The following is a 21359-nucleotide window of genomic DNA, read 5'->3' as shown; positions in this document are numbered from 1 at the left end:
TGTGCGTCACATGAGGTTTTCTACAAACGAAAGGCGATTTCCTACCCTTTGTGGTGTGTGTATCGGAGACAGGGCATCGAGATCGGCCATGGGAAACTCAATCCCTTTTCTTTTCAGTTCTTCATAAATATGCACCACTCCGGTGAGGTCGGGGCTGCTCCGAAACGCGTCGGCCCAAGCCTGGAAGAGAGGAACAGAGCGATAACAGACATAGAAGAAATTCCAGAGACATTACTGTCCACAGATACTGGTGAAAGGAGGAAAATCGGAACAGGAACGTCACTGCACTCAGAGGCAGCAATATGGCTCCTGCCCCCAAAAACATTGCGGGTTCTGCTGTCTATCTGCCAACGTGAATGCACATTAAAAGAACAAAGTCTAAATCCCATCTAAATGAAGGATAATAACACCCATCGCAGTCACAAATGGCGCCAATAAGGATGGACACTTCTCAGTCCTCAGGTCTTGTACCCGATCATCCTCATAAGAGCGTCGCTTACCTCGCTGACTGTCTCAATAAAGACTTTAAAACAAAAAGCTGATGAGCAGATGAGCCGGAGAAGAGCCCGCTGGGTACTGAGGCTGCCGAGGTCCCTGGCACAGAGAGATCCCTGTGACACAGGAGCCCAGCGGTCTGCCCAGGGACATCTGATCTGACCAGAGAAACCTCATATGAGCCACCACCCGGCAGGTGGAACACGCGGCACCAGAGCGATCAGTGTCCAATGTCTTATTTATCAGGTAATTTGCTCACTAATTTTTAACTGGTGATTGTTAATATGATTCAGGAACGAGAAACGGAGGACGAGGGGAGAAGAAAAGAGGTCCAGAGAAAGAGCAAAAGAGAAAGAACATAGGAATGTGAGGGAGGGAACGAGAGAGAGAGAACATAGGAATGTGAGGGCGAAAAAGAGAGAACATAGGAATGTGAGGGTGAGAAAGAGAGAGAACATAGGAATGTGAGGGCGAGAGAGAGAGAGAGAGAGAGAGAGAACGTAGGAATGTGAGGGCGAGAGAGAGAACATAGGAATGTGAGGGCGAGAAAGAGAGAACGTAGGAATGTGAGGGCGAGAGAAAGAGAGAGAGAGAACGTAGGAATGTGAGGGCGAGAGAGAGAGAGAACATAGGAATGTGAGGGCCAGAGAGAGAGAGAGAGAGAGAGAGAACGTAGGAATGTGAGGGTGAGAAAGAGAGAGAGAGCATAGGAATGTGAGGGCGAGAGAGTGAGAACATAGGAATGTGAGGGAGGGAGGGAACGAGAGAGAGAGAAAGAACGAGAGAGAAAGAAGTGAGGGAGGGAGGGAACGAGAGAGAGAGAGAGAGAAAGAACGAGAGAGAAAGAAGCGAGAGACGAGGGCGAGGGAGGAGAGAGGAGAGAGCGAGAGAGGAGAGAGAGGAGAGCGAGAGGAGAGAGAGGAGAGCGAGAGGAGAGAGAGGAGAGCGAGAGGAGAGAGAGGAGAGCGAGAGAGGAGAGCGAGGAGAGCGAGGAGAGCGAGGAGAGCGAGGAGAGCGAGCAGACAGAGGAGAGCGAGCAGACAGAGGAGAGCGAGCAGACAGAGGAGAGAGAGCAGACAGAGGAGAGAGAGCAGACAGAGGAGAGAGAGCAGACAGAGGAGAGAGAGCAGACAGAGGAGAGAGAGCAGACAGAGGAGAGAGAGCAGACAGAGGAGAGAGAGCAGACAGAGGAGAGAGAGCAGACAGAGGAGAGAGAGCAGACAGAGGAGAGAGAGCAGACAGAGGAGAGAGAGCAGACAGAGGAGAGAGAGCAGACAGAGGAGAGAGAGCAGACAGAGGAGAGAGAGCAGACAGAGGAGAGAGAGCAGACAGAGGAGAGAGAGCAGACAGAGGAGAGAGAGCAGACAGAGGAGAGAGAGCAGACAGAGGAGAGAGAGCAGACAGAGGAGAGAGAGCAGACAGAGGAGAGAGAGCAGACAGAGGAGAGAGAGCAGACAGAGGAGAGCAGAGCAGAGAGGAGAGCAGAGCAGAGAGGAGAGCAGAGAGAGGAGAGCAGAGAGAGGAGAGCAGAGCAGAGAGGAGAGCAGAGCAGAGAGGAGAGCAGAGCAGAGAGGAGGAGCGCGAGAGGAGGAGCGCGAGAGGAGGAGCGCGAGAGGAGGAGCGCGAGAGGAGGAGCGCGAGAGGAGGAGCGCGAGAGGAGGAGCGCGAGAGGAGGAGCGCAGAGAGAGAGAGAGAGAGAGAGATCGGGCTCAAGAACATGGGGTAAGAGGGGTGAGCTCCCTGTCCCAGTAGACCACTGCGCTGCCCACCTGTATCAGGGCCAGGACTTTATCCTGCACGATGGTCGGGGGGTTATTCTTAGGAGAGATGATTTTTACCAGGACTCCATCTATAAAGTCGCGGTGCGTCACAAGCACGTGAAACCGATGGCCGCAATTCTTCACACAAGTCTCCAACACCTGAGAAAAAGTCAGAGAAAGGTGACGTCAGCGTTCCGATTACTGTCTTTAAGAGCTTTGGTTGCAGTCAGTAAATGGGAACATTCATAGACTGTGCTTTTCTCGAGTGGATTATGTTTTATTCACCAAAAATGCAGCGATTTTTCCCTTTCTCATTGCTTTCCATGGGTGGAAAAAAAAAAAACAGCTGCTCTGAGCGGGGGCGCTCCATCTACCAGGGCAGAGACTCTGAGCTCAGTGATTGGCTGCAGTGCTGTTAACGCTGCAATCAATTACAGACTCTGGGAGAAGCAATAGAGACTCAGCGATGGACCCAGGGAGGGCGAGCAGAGCACATCTTGTAATTGAAACACAAAGCTGGTTAGAAAGTTGCAGAACTTTGCGCACCGTCAGCGCCAGCATCACTTCTCTGTAATTCTTGTTCCCGTTCAGCCTCTTCTTCAGGGCTCGAATTGCATCTTTCGGTCTAAGGGGAAAAAAAAAAAAAAAAAAAGAGGGGTTCTGAACAATTGTTTGGGGTCTAATTTTTTTTGTTTTACGGCAACTTGCCTGTAACCCACCACCACCACATTAAGTGCAATAAATCCAGTTTTGATGAAGATTCTGACCACTGGCGACCATGTGCTGAAGGCAAGCGTTCGGATGACGTCAGCATGGAGGTGACAGGTATATACAACGGTAACATTTCTGGATCAGTAATGATTCCGATGTGTCGAGGGACCGGCGAGACGCCCGCCCGCAGGGTCTCCGCGCTGAACTCACCCTTCCTCCGTCTCGTTGATGATGTCACAGATCTCCATGTTCAGCGTCCAGTCCTCGCTCTGCAGGGAGCCATCTGTGGCTTTTTCTGCCGAGACACAAAAGTAAAAGATACATTAAATTTTTGGGGGTTTTTTTCTCATTTTTTTTTTCATCCATTTCCCTTTCTGGAAAAGCTGGGTTATGATAATCAACATGGTCGCCGTCACAGGGGTCATAACCCAACTTTTCCTGACTGTAACCTGAACTTTCAGAAGAAACTTTTGACATGTCACAAGTTTTGATCTTTTGTGGGTTCCGGGAGCTGAGAACACCCCCCGTCCCCCTCTCCTCCCCCCCCGGGAAAAGGAAGTCAAGGGGGTTCTCAGCTCCATAATAAAATTTTCCGACACACTTTTAGGATTTCATTCACCGCCTCACGACCCACAGATTGAATCCTCTTGGTTTCGTTACAGTGTATCATTGTCGGTAAGAGCCCCCAAGGTTTGAAGTTCGGGGGGAGCGGCTGGAAGAGTCTCCTGCAGCTGCTTTATCATTGTGAATGCCTTCACTGATACACTGTGACAAACTGCAGCTGTGTGGAACGGGACTGCATTGGGTAAAATCTTTTTTTTTTTTTTAGCTTTCAAAAAGGTGAATTCACTGACAGCAAACAGAGGTTTATTTTCTTCCTTTTTAAATAGAAGATCCCTTTAAAGAACTTCTTAAAGGAATGTTCCATCTTTAAATGAGAGGACACCCTTCCGAAAGAGAAAAGAAAAAAAAAAAAAAAAAAAAGGAGGAAGTCTCCCTAAAGGATGAAATTGCATCAATCATGCCCAAGCTGCTGCAGCGCTTCTTGCCTATAAAAGCACATCCTGAATATTTCCTACGCCCCCTTATGTCGCCCCATTACCCCCAGTCTGTCGCCCCCTCTATTGTAACGCACCCATCAGCGCCGGCGGCGGCGGCCTCCACTCGGTGGCTCGGAGCTCTGCGGTGATGATATATCTCCAGGCGAGACGCAGCGTGGACAGGACCCAGTACAGAGTGATCATGGCTGCCCTGGGGAGGCCGAGGCGTGCGGCTCCTCATCTAATCGCCCGAGGATGCTGCTGGCACGCTACACACGGCGCCGCTGCAGCCGGTTTAACCCCCGAGTTCCCCGCAGGAGACGCTGCAGACGGGCGCCGTGCCTCGCACTGCAGCACTGCACAGCTGTGCAGGAAACGCGCGGACACTGCAGAGTCAGCAGAGTCCCAGCAAAGCCATCACTCCGGCGTCGCTCCACCCAGAAGCTGCACCGTCAGCAGCTGCAACAAGGGGGCCCCCCGACCACCAGAGCGGCCGCCCACAGCGCCAAAGACAGGAGTGACATCACCGCAGCCCTGACAGCTCCTGGGAAAGCTGGGTGACAACCAACATGGCGGCCAAGCTCTGTCACTGGGAGACCAGATAAAACTAGGAAAGTGAAGCGCAGACAAATCTTATTGATCAGGGAGATTGAGGAAAGTCAGGAGACGTCAGCAGCCATACTGATGGTTTCCTAGAGAATAAACTCTCAGACAAAACTAATCTGCTTCTTGGAAAGCTGGGTGATCACCACATTGCACGTCCATCCTACAAGACGCACTATGCGGATCTGTAGGAAAACCGAGCGACAGGCATCACAAGAGATAGAATGGCGGCCATACTGGTCCTCACACGGCTTCACTGGAAATGGGCGGATTTATCCAAATAGTCTGAAGGAAAACACAGATTTCTTGACAACCAATCACAGCGCAGTTTTCATTTTACCACACCAGTGTAACAACCAATCATAGTGCAGCTGCCCATTGCAACAAATCAGAGTACCTAGTTTTCATTTTAGCACGTCAATGTAGAAACCAATCAGAGAGCAGCTGTCATTATACCACAGCAGTATAGCAACCAATCACAAAGCAGCTTTCAGTGTACAACAGCAGTATAGCAACCAATCACAAAGCAGGTTTCAGTGTACCACAGTTGTGTAGCAACCAATCACAGAGCAGCTTTCAGTGTACCACAGTAGTGTAGCAACCAATCACAAAACAGCTTTCATTTTACCACAGTTGTGTGGCAACCAATCACAGAGCAGCTTTCACTTTACCACAGCAGTCTAACAACCAGAGTAGCTTCCCATTGCAACAATTCAGAGTAGTTTTCATTTTAGCACATCAATGTAGTAACCAATCACAGAGCAGCTGTCATTATACCACAGCAGTGTAGCAACCAATCACAGAGGAGCTTTCATTTGACACAGCAGTGTAGCACCCAATCACAGAGCAGCTGTCATTTTACCACAACATTGTAGCGACCAAAGAGTACCTTTCATTTTACCACAACATTGTAGCGACCAATCACAGAGTAGCTTTCATCTTACCACAGCAGAACCGCCAAACAGAACAATTTACATTTTATCACAGCAGTGTAGCAACCAATCACAGGGCAGCTTTGATTTTACCACAACAGAACAGCCACAAATCACAGTACAATTTACATTTTACCACAGCAGCGTAGCAACCAATCACAGGGCAGCTTTGATTTTACCACAACAGAACAGCCACAAATCACAGTACAATTTACATTTTACCACAGCAGCGTAGCAACCAATGACAGTACAGCTTTTGTTTTACCACAGCAGAACAGCCACCAATCACAGTACAATTTACAAAAATGAAAAGCAGAGCTTTCATTGGTTGCTAGATAGAATCTATAATATAATGCTAGGAGCATCACTCTGTCCGAAGCCTCTATAGACTGCACAAGCGCGACGCGCCTGCGCAGTCTGGACCCCACAGAGTTACACATCCGGGGATGAGGATTGTGGCCCAGGAGGGTTGTGGCGCTGGAATCGGCGCTTGCGCAGTCCGCACTTTCCGACGCCATTTTTATACTGAATCTATATATAAAATACGTCAGCGGAGCAATCCAGCCACTTTCTACTGAATATATATAGAAAATACGTCAGCGCAGCAAGCCAGTGACTTTTTACTGCACATGACAGAATGAAGGCGCAGGATGGGAGCAGCACATGGCAGAATGGGGGTGCAGAATGGGGGCGCAGGATGGGAGCAACACATGTCAGAATGGGGCGCAGGATGGGAGCAGCATATGATGGGAGCAGCACATGAAAGGATGGGGGTGCAGGATGGGAGCAGCACATGACAGAATGGGGCGCAGGATGGGAGCAGCACATGATGGGAGCAGCACATGAAAGGATGGGGGTGCAGGATGGGAGCAGCACATGACAGGATGGGGTCACAGGATGGGAGCAGCACATGGCAGAATGGGGCGCAGGATCGGAGCAGCACATGACAGAATGGGGGCACAGGATGGGAGCAGCATATGACAGAATTGGGCGCAGGATGGGAGCAGCACATGACAGAATGGGGGCACAAAATGGGAGCAGCACATGACAGAATTGGGCGCAGGATGGGAGCAGCACATGAAAGGATGGGGTGCAGGATGGGAGCAGCACATGGCAGAATGGGGGGCAGGATCGGAGCAGCACATGACAGAATGGGGGCACAGGATGGGAGCAGCATATGACAGAATTGGGCGCAGGATGGGAGCAGCACATGACAGAATGGGGGCGCAGGATGGGAGCAGCACATGACAGGATGGGACCAGCACATGACAGGATGGGGGCTCAGGATGGGAGCAGCACATGACAGAATTGGAGCTCAGGATGGGAGCACCACATGACAGGATGGGGGCGCAGAATTGGAGTAGCACATACCAGGATGAGGGCAGCACATACCAGAATGGGGGTGCAGAATGGGAGCAGCACATGTCAGGATGGGCGTGCAGAATGGGAGCAGCACATGTCAGGATGGGCGTGCAGGATGGGAGCAGCACATGACAAGATGGGGGCTCAGGATGGGAGCAGCACATGACAAGATGGGGGTGCAGGATGGGAGCACCACATGACAGGATGGGGGCTCAGGATGGGAGCAGCACATGACAGAATTGGAGCTCAGGATGGGAGCACCACATGACAGGATGGGGGCGCAGAATTGGAGTAGCACATACCAGGATGAGGGCAGCACATACCAGAATGGGGGTGCAGAATGGGAGCAGCACATGTCAGGATGGGCGTGCAGAATGGGAGCAGCACATGTCAGGATGGGCGTGCAGGATGGGAGCAGCACATGACAAGATGGGGGCTCAGGATGGGAGCAGCACATGACAAGATGGGGGTGCAGGATGGGAGCACCACATGACAGGATGGGGGCTCAGGATGGGAGCAGCACATGACAGAATTGGAGCTCAGGATGGGAGCACCACATGACAGGATGGGGGCGCAGAATTGGAGTAGCACATACCAGGATGAGGGCAGCACATACCAGAATGGGGGTGCAGAATGGGAGCAGCACATGTCAGGATGGGCGTGCAGAATGGGAGCAGCACATGTCAGGATGGGCGTGCAGGATGGGAGCAGCACATGACAAGATGGGGGCTCAGGATGGGAGCAGCACATGACAAGATGGGGGTGCAGGATGGGAGCACCACATGACAGGATGGGGATGCAGGATGAGAGCACCACATGACATGATGGGGGCGCAGAATTGGAGTAGCACATACCAGGATGGGGCAGCACATACCAGAATGGGGGCGCAGGATGGGAGCAGCACATGACAGAATGGGGGTGCAGGATGGGAGCAGCACATGACAGAATGGGGGTGCAGGATGGGAGCACCACATGACAGGATGGGGGCGCAGGATGGGAGCACATTACAGGATGAGGGCACAGGAAGAGAGTAGCACATGACAATATGGAGGCGCACAAAACAGGATGAGGCGCAGGATGGGGGCTGCACATGACAGGAAGTGGGCGCAAGATGGTCGCAGCACATGACAAGATTAGGGCGCAGGATTGAAGCAGCACATATCAGGATGGATACCATATACCAATATAAATGCTCACCACTCGGGCATAGAACGGGTTCAATAGCTAGTAAACACATAAAAGAAGCTGAACTGAGGGAAGGAAGAAAAAAAAACAACAAAATGTTAACAGACCCTTAAATTAAAAAAAATAAAATAAATAAAAAACAGTAGAAAGCGTCCCAATGTGCAGAGCTACATAGATTACTGGCGGGAGAGGCTACGCCACGCAGTACCTGTTGCTCCGTCCTGTCAGGGGGTCACATACTTATAACATGGCACCATTGCAGCTCACACGTTTCCTTCCCTCATCACTGGACTGGTGACAAATCAAGGGTCTGAGACAGGGGAGGATTTTGCAGATTTTGATTCACATTTGCTGTGGATTTCTCCAATGAAAATCCAAATTTAGGGTATGTGCACACGTTCAGGTTTTTTCGCGATAAAAACACATTAAAAATGCAGATATATGCATCCTATCATATGGAATGCATTCTTAGGGTAAGTTCACACAGGGCGTTTTTGCTGCTTTTTTATGCTAATTTTCAGCTGCTTTTTACAGTACCAGCAAAGCCTATGAGATTTCAGAAATCTCCTGCCCACACATTGGTTTTTTGTTCTCTCAGTAGTTTGTGCTTTGCTGTGTTTTTTGGACATAGGACATGTCACTTCAGTCAGCGTTTTTGCCGCGTTTTTTTCACCCATTGACTTGAATGGTTGTTGAAAAGAATGCAGCAAAAACGCAGGTATTTCATTATTTGCTGCTGAAAATCCAAGGACATTAGCACGGACAAAGAGAAAAAAAAAAAAAAAAAAACGCAACAAAAACCTGCGTTTTTGACGCAGCTTCTTTCCTGCCAAGAAGATCAGGTTTTGCTGCAGAAAAAAAAAAAAAAAGCAGCAAAAACTCCCTGTGTGAACGCTTAAAGCACAACGTGTGAAATCTGCGACAAGTTCACAACAAAATCCGCATGTAACAGATAATGAGGGAGAACATCAAACAAAATTCTCATGTAACACGGAGGTAAAGGTGGAAATCTGCGACAAAATCAGCATGCAACGCAGAAAATAGGGTGAATCTGCGACAAAATCTGCATTTAGCACGGGAGTAAAAGGGAATATCTGCAAAATAATACACACAACACAGATACCAAGGCGGAAATCTGCGCCAAAATCTGCATGCAACAAGGAAGCGGAAAATCTGCATGTAAAATGGAAGTAAAGTGGGAAATCGGCCACAAAATCCACATGCAACATGGAAGGGAAAAATCTGCATGTTTCACAGAAGTAAAGAGGGAAATTTGCCAACAAAACACGGAAGTAACAGAAGAAAAAGGAGAAATCTACATGTAACACGGAAGTAAAGAGAAAAACGTGCAACAAAATCCGCATGTAACATGAAAGTAAAAGGGAAATCTGCCAAAAAATCCGCATGTAACATGAAAGTAAAAGGGAAATCTGCCAAAAAATCCGCATGTAACATGGAAGTAAAAGGGAAATCTGCCAAAAAATCCGCATGTAACATGAAAGTAAAAGGGAAATCTGCCAAAAAATCTGCATGTAACATGGAAGTAAAAGGGGAAATCTACATGTAACAAGGAAGTAAAGTGGAAAATCGACAACACAAAATCAGCATGTAACATGGACGTAAAGGGGAAATCTGCCAAAAAATCTGCATGCAACAAGGAAGCGGAAAATCTGCATGTAAAATGGAAGTAAAGTGGGAAATCGGCCACAAAATCCACATGCAACATGGAAGGGAAAAATCTGCATGTTTCACAGAAGTAAAGAGGGAAATTTGCCAACAAAACACGGAAGTAACAGAAGAAAAAGGAGAAATCTACATGTAACACGGAAGTAAAGAGAAAAACGTGCAACAAAATCCGCATGTAACATGAAAGTAAAAGGGAAATCTGCCAAAAAATCCGCATGTAACATGAAAGTAAAAGGGAAATCTGCCAAAAAATCCGCATGTAACATGGAAGTAAAAGGGAAATCTGCCAAAAAATCCGCATGTAACATGAAAGTAAAAGGGAAATCTGCCAAAAAATCTGCATGTAACATGAAAGTAAAAGGGGAAATCTACATGTAACAAGGAAGTAAAGTGGAAAATCGACAACACAAAATCAGCATGTAACATGGACGTAAAGGGGAAATCTGCCAAAAAATCTGCATGGAACATGGAAGGGGAAAATCTGCATGTAACGCTACGTTCACATTTGCGTTGTTGGGCGCAGCGTCGTTGACACAACACATATACACAACGCAGCGTTTTTTGACGCATGCGTTGTCATAAAATAGTAAAAGTACAGGAAATTTGGCGCAGGGAAACCGCTACAAGTAGCGTCTTCTGCGCCCTGTCTGGTGCGTCAAAACGACGCATGCGTCCTAAAACGCATTACACCGCATACCGGCGCATGTCCATGCGCCCCACATGTTAAAGATAGAGGGGCGCATGACGCATGCGTCGGTATCCGTCGACGACGCTGCGCCCAACAACGCAAATGTGAACGTAGCCTAACACAGAAGTAAAGAGGAAATCTGCGCCGTTGGACAATAAACAACCTCAGCATTGAAGGTTCTGCAGTGAGGGCGCACCTGAAGATTTGCAGTTCTCTCAGATTACGCCCTGAGGATTTCTAGTAAGCGACACAGACCCTTTAAATGTTCAGTATTTGGTCAGTGTTTGACCTCAGTATTAGGAGGCCAAGACCAGGAGTGCTGACGTGTCTCTATTATACTTTTCCTCTGATTGTTCCTCTCCTGATTTTGGGCTTCCGAATACTGAGGTAAAATGCTGACCGAATACTGACCGTGACCTAATGGGGCAATCAGTCAACGGTTCACCCTAAAAATCATCTGTGTATTACCTTCGGGACCACCAGAGGTAAACGAGAAAAAGTTTAGGGAATTGTGTCATCTCGGTGGAATGACCCTTCAAGCAAATTCCACTCTGCTCTGGCCCTGAGCCGCACCTCTGCACCACGCCCGGGTACACGACGGCCTCCTGACATCTCGCCCCGATAATTACTATTATTATTCACGTAGGCCTTATATACCACACAAGCAATCACTCCGACATTTTGTTTTCCTGACAAATATTTTCCATAAAAGCAAAAATAAAAAAAAATTTGAGAACTGTCCAAATTCACAACAATTGGTGACAGAATCGATGACAAAATGGACAGTAATGTATATAGAGGAGTATACTGAGTACATGGGGGATACAGCACTGTATATAGAGGAGTATACTGAGTACATGGGGGATACGGCACTGTATATAGAGGAGTATACTGAGTACATGGGGGATACGGCACTGTATATAGAGGAGTATACTGAGTACATGGGGGATACGGCACTGTATATAGAGGAGTATACTGAGTACATGGGGGATACGGCACTGTATATAGAGGAGTATAGCGAGTACATGGGGGATACGGCACTGTATATAGAGGAGTATACTGAGTACATGGGGGATACGGCACTGTATATAGAGGAGTATACTGAGTACATGGGGGATACGGCACTGTATATAGAGGAGTATACTGAGTACATGGGGGATACGGCACTGTATATAGAGGAGTATACTGAGTACATGGGGGATACGGCACTGTATATAGAGGAGTATACTGAGTACATGGGGATACGGCACTGTATATAGAGGAGTATAGCGAGTACATGGGGGATACGGCACTGTATATAGAGGAGTATACTGAGTACATGGGGGATACGGCACTGTATATAGAGGAGTATACTGAGTACATGGGGGATACGGCACTGTATATAGAGGAGTATACTGAGTACATGGGGGATACAGCACTGTATATAGAGGAGTATACTGAGTACATGGGGGATACGGCACTGTATATAGAGGAGTATACTGAGTACATGGGGGATACGGCACTGTATATAGAGGAGTATACTGAGTACATGGGGGATACGGCACTGTATATAGAGGAGTATACTGAGTACATGGGGGATACGGCACTGTATATAGAGGAGTATACTGAGTACATGGGGGATACGGCACTGTATATAGAGGAGTATACTGAGTACATGGGGGATACGGCACTGTATATAGAGGAGTATACTGAGTACATGGGGGATACGGCACTGTATATAGAGGAGTATACTGAGTACATGGGGGATACGGCACTGTATATAGAGGAGTATACTGAGTACATGGGGGATACGGCACTGTATATAGAGGAGTATACTGAGTACATGGGGGATACGGCACTGTATATAGAGGAGTATACTGAGTACATGGGGGATACGGCACTGTATATAGAGGAGTATACTGAGTACATGGGGGATACGGCACTGTATATAGAGGAGTATAATGAGTACATGGGGGATACGGCACTGTATATAGAGGAGTATACTGAGTACATGGGGGATACGGCACTGTATATAGAGGAGTATACTGAGTACATGGGGGATACAGCACTGTATATAGAGGAGTATACTGAGTACATGGGGGATACGGCACTGTATATAGAGGAGTATACTGAGTACATGGGGGATACAGCACTGTATATAGAGGAGTATACTGAGTACATGGGGGATACAGCACTGTATATAGGAGTATACTGAGTACATGGGGATACGGCACTGTATATAGAGGAGTATAGCGAGTACATGGGGGATACAGCACTGTATATAGAGGAGTATAGTGAGTACATGGGGGATACAGCACTGTATATAGAGGAGTATACTGAGTACATGGGGATACGGCACTGTATATAGAGGAGTATACTGAGTACATGGGGATACGGCACTGTATATAGAGGAGTATAGTGAGTACATGGGGGATACAGCACTGTATATAGAGGAGTATAGTGAGTACATGGGGGATACAGCACTGTATATAGAGGAGTATAGTGAGTACATGGGGGATACAGCACTGTATATAGAGGAGTATACTGAGTACATGGGGATACAGCACTGTATATAGAGGAGTATAGCGAGTACATGGGGGATACGGCACTGTATATAGAGGAGTATACTGAGTACATGGGGGATACAGCACTGTATATAGAGGAGTATACTGAGTACATGGGGATACGGCACTGTATATAGAGGAGTATACTGAGTACATGGGGATACGGCACTGTATATAGAGGAGTATACTGAGTACATGGGGGATACGGCACTGTATATAGAGGAGTATACTGAGTACATGGGGGATACGGCACTGTATATAGAGGAGTATACTGAGTACATGGGGGATACGGCACTGTATATAGAGGAGTATACTGAGTACATGGGGGATACGGCACTGTATATAGAGGAGTATACTGAGTACATGGGGGATACGGCACTGTATATAGAGGAGTATAGCGAGTACATGGGGGATACGGCACTGTATATAGAGGAGTATACTGAGTACATGGGGGATACGGCACTGTATATAGAGGAGTATACTGAGTACATGGGGGATACGGCACTGTATATAGAGGAGTATAGCGAGTACATGGGGGATACGGCACTGTATATAGAGGAGTATAATGAGTACATGGGGGATACGGCACTGTATATAGAGGAGTATACTGAGTACATGGGGATACAACACTGTATATAGAGGAGTATACTGAGTACATGGGGGATACGGCACTGTATATAGAGGAGTATACTGAGTACATGGGGACACGGCACTGTATATAGAGGAGTATACTGAGTACATGGGGGATACGGCACTGTATATAGAGGAGTATACTGAGTACATGGGGGATACGGCACTGTATATAGAGGAGTATAGTGAGTACATGGGGATACGGCACTGTATATAGAGGAGTATGCTGAGTACATGGGGGATACGGCACTGTATATAGAGGAGTATAGTGAGTACATGGGGATACGGCACTGTATATAGAGGAGTATACTGAGTACATGGGGGATACGGCACTGTATATAGAGGAGTATACTGAGTACATGGGGGATACGGCACTGTATATAGAGGAGTATAGCGAGTACATGGGGGATACGGCACTGTATATAGAGGAGTATAATGAGTACATGGGGGATACGGCACTGTATATAGAGGAGTATACTGAGTACATGGGGATACGGCACTGTATATAGAGGAGTATACTGAGTACATGGGGGATACGGCATTGTATATAGAGGAGTATACTGAGTACATGGGGGATACAACACTGTATATAGAGGAGTATACTGAGTACATGGGGGATACGGCACTGTATATAGAGGAGTATACTGAGTACATGGGGACACGGCACTGTATATAGAGGAGTATACTGAGTACATGGGGGATACGGCACTGTATATAGAGGAGTATACTGAGTACATGGGGGATACGGCACTGTATATAGAGGAGTATAGTGAGTACATGGGGATACGGCACTGTATATAGAGGAGTATAGCGAGTACATGGGGGATACGGCACTGTATATAGAGGAGTATAATGAGTACATGGGGGATACGGCACTGTATATAGAGGAGTATACTGAGTACATGGGGATACAACACTGTATATAGAGGAGTATACTGAGTACATGGGGGATACGGCACTGTATATAGAGGAGTATACTGAGTACATGGGGATACGGCACTGTATAGTCTATAGGGGCTGCCTGTATACGGGGGCTGCCTGTATACGGGGGCTGCCTGTATACGGGGGCTGCCTGTATACGGGGGCTGCCTGTATACGGGCTGTGTGTGTATACAGGCTGTCTGTATATAGGGGCTATCTATATATATGGGCTGTGTGTGTATACGGGCTATCTGTATATATGGGCTGTGTGTATACAGGCTGTCTGTATATAGGGGCTATCTGCATATATGGGCTGTGTGTGTATACGGGCTATCTGTATATAGGCTGTGTGTATAGGGGCTGTCTGTATATACGGGCTATCTGTATATAGACTGTGTGTATACGGTCTGTGTGTATAGGGGCTATCTGTATATACGGGCTATCTGTATATAGACTATCTGTATACGGGCTGTGTGTATAAGGGCTGTGTGTATACAGGCTATCTGTATATAGACTGTGTATACGGGCTATCTGTATACGGTCTGTGTGTATAGGGGCTGTCTGTGTATACAAGCTATCTGTATATAGACTGTATGTATAGGGGCTGTCTGTATACGAGCTGTGTGTGTATAGAGGCTATCTGTATATAGGGGCGGGCTGTATATACGAGCTCTCTGTATATAGGGGCGGGTTGTGTGTGTATAGGGGCGGGCTGTATATACAGGCTGTGTGTATATACAAGCTATCTGTATATTGACTGTGTGTATACGGGCTGTCTGTATACACAAGCTATCTGTATATAGTGGCGGGCTGTATATACGGACTTTCTGTATATAGGGGCTGTGTGTGTACATACGGACTGTCTGTATATAGGGGCTGTGTGTGTATATACGGACTGTCTGTATATAGGGGCGGGCTGTATATACGAGCTCTCTGTATACGGGCTGTGTGAATATAGGGGTTGTCTGTATACACAAGCTATCTGTATATATGGACTGTCTGTATATAGTGGCGGGCTGTATATACGGACTGTCTGTATATAGGGGCGGGCTGTATATGCGAGCTCTCTGTATACGGGCTGTGTATATAGGGGCGGGCTGTATATACGAGCTCTCTTTATACGGGCTGTGTGTGTATAGTGGCGGGCTGTATGTACGAGCTCTCTTTATACGGGCTGTGTGTGTATATAGGGGCTGTCTGTATACACAAGCTATCTGTATATACGGGCTGTCTGTATATACGGGCGGGCTGTATATAGGGGCTGTCTATACACAAGCTATCTGTATATACGGGCTGTCTGTATATACGGGCGGGCTGTATATAGGGGCTGTCTGTATAAAGGGGCTGTCTGTATACACAAGCTATCTGCATATACGGGCTGTCTGTATATAGGGGGCGGGCTGTATATGCGAGCTATCTGTATATACGGGCTGTCTGTATATAGGGGCGGGCTGTATATACGAGCTCTCTGTATACGGGCTGTCTGTATATAGTGGCGGGCTGTATATACGAGCTATCTGTATACGGGCTGTCTGTATATAGGGGTGGGCTGTCTGTATATAGGGGCGGGCTGTATATACGAGCTCTCTGTATACGGGCTGACTGTATATACGAGCTCTCTGTATACGGGCTGTCTGTATATAGTGGCGGGCTGTATATACGAGCTATCTGTATACGGGCAGGCTGTATATAGTGGCGGGCTGTCTGTATATAGGGGCGGGCTGTATATACGAGCTATCTGTATACGGGCTGTCTGTATATAGTGGCGGGCTGTCTGTATATAGTGGCGGGCTGTATATACGAGCTATCTGTATACGGGCTGTCTGTATATAGTGGCGGGCTGTATATACGGGCTCTCTGTATACGGGCTGTCTGTATATAGTGGCGGGCTGTCTGTATATAGTGGCTCTCTGTATATAGTGGCGGGCTGTATATACGGGCTCTCTGTATACGGGCTGTGTGTATATAGGGGCGGGCTGTATATACGAGCTATCTGTATATAGACTGTGTATACGGGCTGTCTGTATATAGGGGCTGTGTGTGTATATACGGGCTGTCTGTATATAGGGGCGGACTGTATATACGGGCTCTCTGTATACGGGCTGTCTGTGTATAGGGGCGGGCTGTATATACGAGCTCTCTGTATATAGGGGCGGGCTGTATATACGAGCTCTCTGTATACGGGCTGTGTGTATATAGGGGCGGGCTGTATATACGGGCTCTCTGTATATACGGGCTGTCTGTATATAGGGGCGGGCTGTATATACGAGCTCTCTGTATACGGGCTGTGTGTATATAGGGGCGGGCTGTATATACGAGCTCTCTGTATACGGGCTGTGTGTATATAGGGGCGGGCTGTATATACGGGCTCTCTGTATATAGGGGCGGGCTGTATATACGAGCTCTCTGTATACGGGCTGTGTGTATATAGGGGCGGGCTGTATATACGAGCTATCTGTATATAGGGGCGGGCTGTATATACGGGCTCTCTGTATATAGGGGCGGGCTGTATATACGAGCTCTCTGTATACGGGCTGTGTGTATATAGGGGCGGGCTGTATATACGAGCTATCTGTATATAGACTGTGTATACGGGCTGTGTGTATATAGGGGCTGTGTGTGTATATACGGGCTGTCTGTATATAGGGGCGGGCTGTATATACGGGCTCTCTGTATACGGGCTGTCTGTATATAGGGGCGGGCTGTATATACGGGCTCTCTATACGGGCTGTCTGTGTATAGGGGCGGGCTGTATATACGAGCTCTCTGTATATAGGGGCGGGCTGTATATACGAGCTCTCTGTATACGGGCTGTGTGTATATAGGGGCGGGCTGTATATACGGGCTCTCTGTATATACGGGCTGTCTGTATATAGGGGCGGGCTGTATATACGAGCTCTCTGTATACGGGCTGTGTGTATATAGGGGCGGGCTGTATATACGAGCTCTCTGTATATGGGCTGTCTGTATATAGGGGCGGGCTGTATATACGAGCTCTCTGTATACGGGCTGTGTGTATATAGGGGCGGGCTGTATATACGGGCTCTCTGTATATAGGGGCGGGCTGTATATACGAGCTCTCTGTATACGGGCTGTGTGTATATAGGGGCGGGCTGTATATACGAGCTATCTGTATATAGGGGCGGGCTGTATATACGAGCTCTCTGTATATAGGGGCGGGCTGTATATACAAGCTCTCTGTATACGGGCTGTGTGTATATAGGGGCGGGCTGTATATACGGGCTCTCTGTATATACGGGCTGTCTGTATATAGGGGCGGGCTGTATATACGAGCTCTCTGTATACGGGCTGTGTGTATATAGGGGCGGGCTGTATATACGAGCTCTCTGTATACGGGCTGTGTGTATATAGGGGCGGGCTGTATATACGAGCTATCTGTATATAGGGGCGGGCTGTATATACGGGCTCTCTGTATATAGGGGCGGGCTGTATATACGAGCTCTCTGTATACGGGCTGTGTGTATATAGGGGCGGGCTGTATATACGAGCTATCTGTATATAGACTGTGTATACGGGCTGTGTGTATATAGGGGCTGTGTGTGTATATACGGGCTGTCTGTATATAGGGGCGGGCTGTATATACGGGCTCTCTGTATACGGGCTGTCTGTATATAGGGGCGGGCTGTATATACGGGCTCTCTATACGGGCTGTCTGTGTATAGGGGCGGGCTGTATATACGAGCTCTCTGTATATAGGGGCGGGCTGTATATACGAGCTCTCTGTATACGGGCTGTGTGTATATAGGGGCGGGCTGTATATACGGGCTCTCTGTATATACGGGCTGTCTGTATATAGGGGCGGGCTGTATATACGAGCTCTCTGTATACGGGCTGTGTGTATATAGGGGCGGGCTGTATATACGAGCTCTCTGTATATGGGCTGTCTGTATATATGGGCGGGCTGTATATACGAGCTCTCTGTATACGGGCTGTGTGTATATAGGGGCGGGCTGTATATACGGGCTCTCTGTATATAGGGGCGGGCTGTATATACGAGCTCTCTGTATACGGGCTGTGTGTATATAGGGGCGGGCTGTATATACGAGCTATCTGTATATAGGGGCGGGCTGTATATACGAGCTCTCTGTATATAGGGGCGGGCTGTATATACAAGCTCTCTGTATACGGGCTGTGTGTATATAGGGGCGGGCTGTATATACGGGCTCTCTGTATATACGGGCTGTCTGTATATAGGGGCGGGCTGTATATACGAGCTCTCTGTATACGGGCTGTGTGTATATAGGGGCGGGCTGTATATACGAGCTCTCTGTATACGGGCTGTGTGTATATAGGGGCGGGCTGTATATACGAGCCATCTGTATATAGGGGCGGGCTGTATATACGGGCTCTCTGTATATAGGGGCGGGCTGTATATACGAGCTCTCTGTATACGGGCTGTGTGTATATAGGGGCGGGCTGTATATACGAGCTATCTGTATATAGACTGTGTATACGGGCTGTGTGTATATAGGGGCTGTGTGTGTATATACGGGCTGTCTGTATATAGGGGCGGGCTGTATATACGGGCTCTCTGTATACGGGCTGTCTGTATATAGGGGCGGGCTGTATATACGGGCTCTCTATACGGGCTGTCTGTGTATAGGGGCGGGCTGTATATACGAGCTCTCTGTATATAGGGGTGGGCTGTATATACGAGCTCTCTGTATACGGGCTGTGTGTATATAGGGGCGGGCTGTATATACGGGCTCTCTGTATATACGGGCTGTCTGTATATAGGGGCGGGCTGTATATACGAGCTCTCTGTATACGGGCTGTGTGTATATAGGGGCGGGCTGTATATACGAGCTCTCTGTATATGGGCTGTCTGTATATAGGGGCGGGCTGTATATACGAGCTCTCTGTATACGGGCTGTGTGTATATAGGGGCGGGCTGTATATACGGGCTCTCTGTATATAGGGGCGGGCTGTATATACGAGCTCTCTGTATACGGGCTGTGTGTATATAGGGGCGGGCTGTATATACGAGCTATCTGTATATAGGGGCGGGCTGTATATACGGGCTCTCTGTATATAGGGGCGGGCTGTATATACGAGCTCTCTGTATACGGGCTGTGTGTATATAGGGGCGGGCTGTATATATGAGCTATCTGTATATAGACTGTGTATACGGGCTGTCTGTATATAGGGGCTGTGTGTGTAAATACGGGCTGTCTGTATATAGGGGCGGGCTGTATATACGGGCTCTCTGTATACGGGCTGTCTGTATATAGGGGCGGGCTGTATATACGGGCTCTCTGTATACGGGCTGTCTGTATATAGTGGCGGGCTGTATATACGGGCTCTCTGTATACGGGCTGTCTGTATATAGGGGCTGTGTCTGTATATAGGGGCGGGCTGTATATACGGGCTCTCTGTATACGGGCTGTCTGTGTATAGGGGCGGGCTGTATATACGGGCTCTCTGTATACGGGCTGTCTGTGTATAGGGGCGGGCTGTATATACGGGCTCTCTGTATATAGGGGCGGGCTGTATATACGGGCTCTCTGTATACGGGCTGTCTGTGTATAGGGGCGGGCTGTATATACGAGCTATCTGTATATAGGGGCTGTGTGTGTATATACGGGCTGTCTGTGTATAGGGGCGGGCTGTATATACGGGCTCTCTGTATACGGGCTGTCTGTGTATAGGGGCGGGCTGTATATACGGGCTGTCTGTATATAGGGGCGGGCTGTATATACGGGCTCTCTGTATACGGGCTGTCTGTGTATAGGGGCGGGCTGTATATACGGGCTGTCTGTATACGGGCTGTCTGTGTATAGGGGCGGGCTGTATATACGGGCTGTCTGTGTATAGGGGCGGGCTGTATATACGGGCTGTCTGTGTATAGGGGCGGGCTGTATATACGGGCTGTCTGTATATAGGGGCGGGCTGTATATACGGGCTGTCTGTATATAGGGGCGGGCTGTATATACGGGCTCTCTGTATACGGGCTGTCTGTGTATAGGGGCGGGCTGTATATACGAGCTCTCTGTATATAGGGGCGGGCTGTATATACGGGCTGTCTGTATATAGGGGCTGTGTGTGTATATACGGGCTGTCTGTGTATAGGGGCGGGCTGTATATACGAGCTGTCTGTATATAGGGGCGGGCTGTATATACGGGCTCTCTGTATATAGGGGCTGTGTGTGTATATACGGGCTGTCTGTGTATAGGGGCTGTGTGTGTATATACGGGCTGTCTGTGTATAGGGGCGGGCTGTATATACGGGCTGTCTGTATATAGGGGCTGTCTGTGTATAGGGGCTGTGTGTGTATATACGGGCTGTCTGTGTATAGGGGCGGGCTGTATATACGGGCTGTCTGTATATAGGGGCGGGCTGTATATACGGGCTGTACACGGAGGCCCTGCGCTCTGTAGGTGGACGGTAGAGGACACGGTCCGGCCTGCGGGTCTCTTACCGACACACTGCCCCACCGGGGTGCTGTACGGGTTCCCCAGTAGAAACTCCATCTTGATGACAACAAACAGCCGCCGGCCCCTGCAATGGTTCCCACAGACAAGCCGAGCGCCCGCCTGCTCCCTGTGACCATTGGCTGCATTTACTGCTAATCTACAACCATTGGTTGATTCTTCTGTCAATCAATATAAGACCCTACCCATTATTCTAAAAAAAAAAAAAATTAGCATCATCCACATCTGATTGGACACTTCTCCTGTCATTTAATTTGACATACTGAGTCCTCGGCCAATTAGAAATGACTTGTCTCCCCTGCTATCCGATGAAGATGACAGGACCAACACCCGCCCTTTGATTCTGATTG

At 48.4% G+C, this 21359-nt stretch overlaps 1 protein-coding gene across 5 annotated transcripts in view; it reads right to left on the bottom strand.

The window, feature by feature from the left end:
- TOM1L2 (target of myb1 like 2 membrane trafficking protein) overlaps positions 1-21095 on the bottom strand; it is a 40779-nt gene extending 19684 nt beyond the window's left edge. Inside the window, exons 1-5 of one of the 5 annotated variants that reach the window (XM_069734685.1) lie at positions 20997-21095; positions 3177-3261; positions 2802-2880; positions 2265-2414; positions 46-180 (exon numbers count right to left, since the gene is read on the bottom strand). In XM_069734685.1, coding sequence (XP_069590786.1) covers positions 46-180; positions 2265-2414; positions 2802-2880; positions 3177-3261; positions 20997-21048 — 501 coding nt within the window. In that variant the 5' untranslated portion in view covers positions 21049-21095. Of the gene's footprint in view, positions 1-45; positions 181-2264; positions 2415-2801; positions 2881-3176; positions 3262-4101; positions 4553-20996 lie in introns of those variants that run through there. The other 4 variants (XM_069734683.1, XM_069734684.1, XM_069734682.1 and 1 more) reach the window with 4 other exon arrangements.
- Positions 21096-21359: the final 264 nt, after the last annotated feature.

Source organism: Ranitomeya imitator, chromosome 7 (genome assembly GCF_032444005.1).
Source record: "Ranitomeya imitator isolate aRanImi1 chromosome 7, aRanImi1.pri, whole genome shotgun sequence".
NCBI lineage: Eukaryota > Metazoa > Chordata > Amphibia > Anura > Dendrobatidae > Ranitomeya > Ranitomeya imitator.
This window is presented reverse-complemented; position numbering and strand designations above follow the sequence as displayed.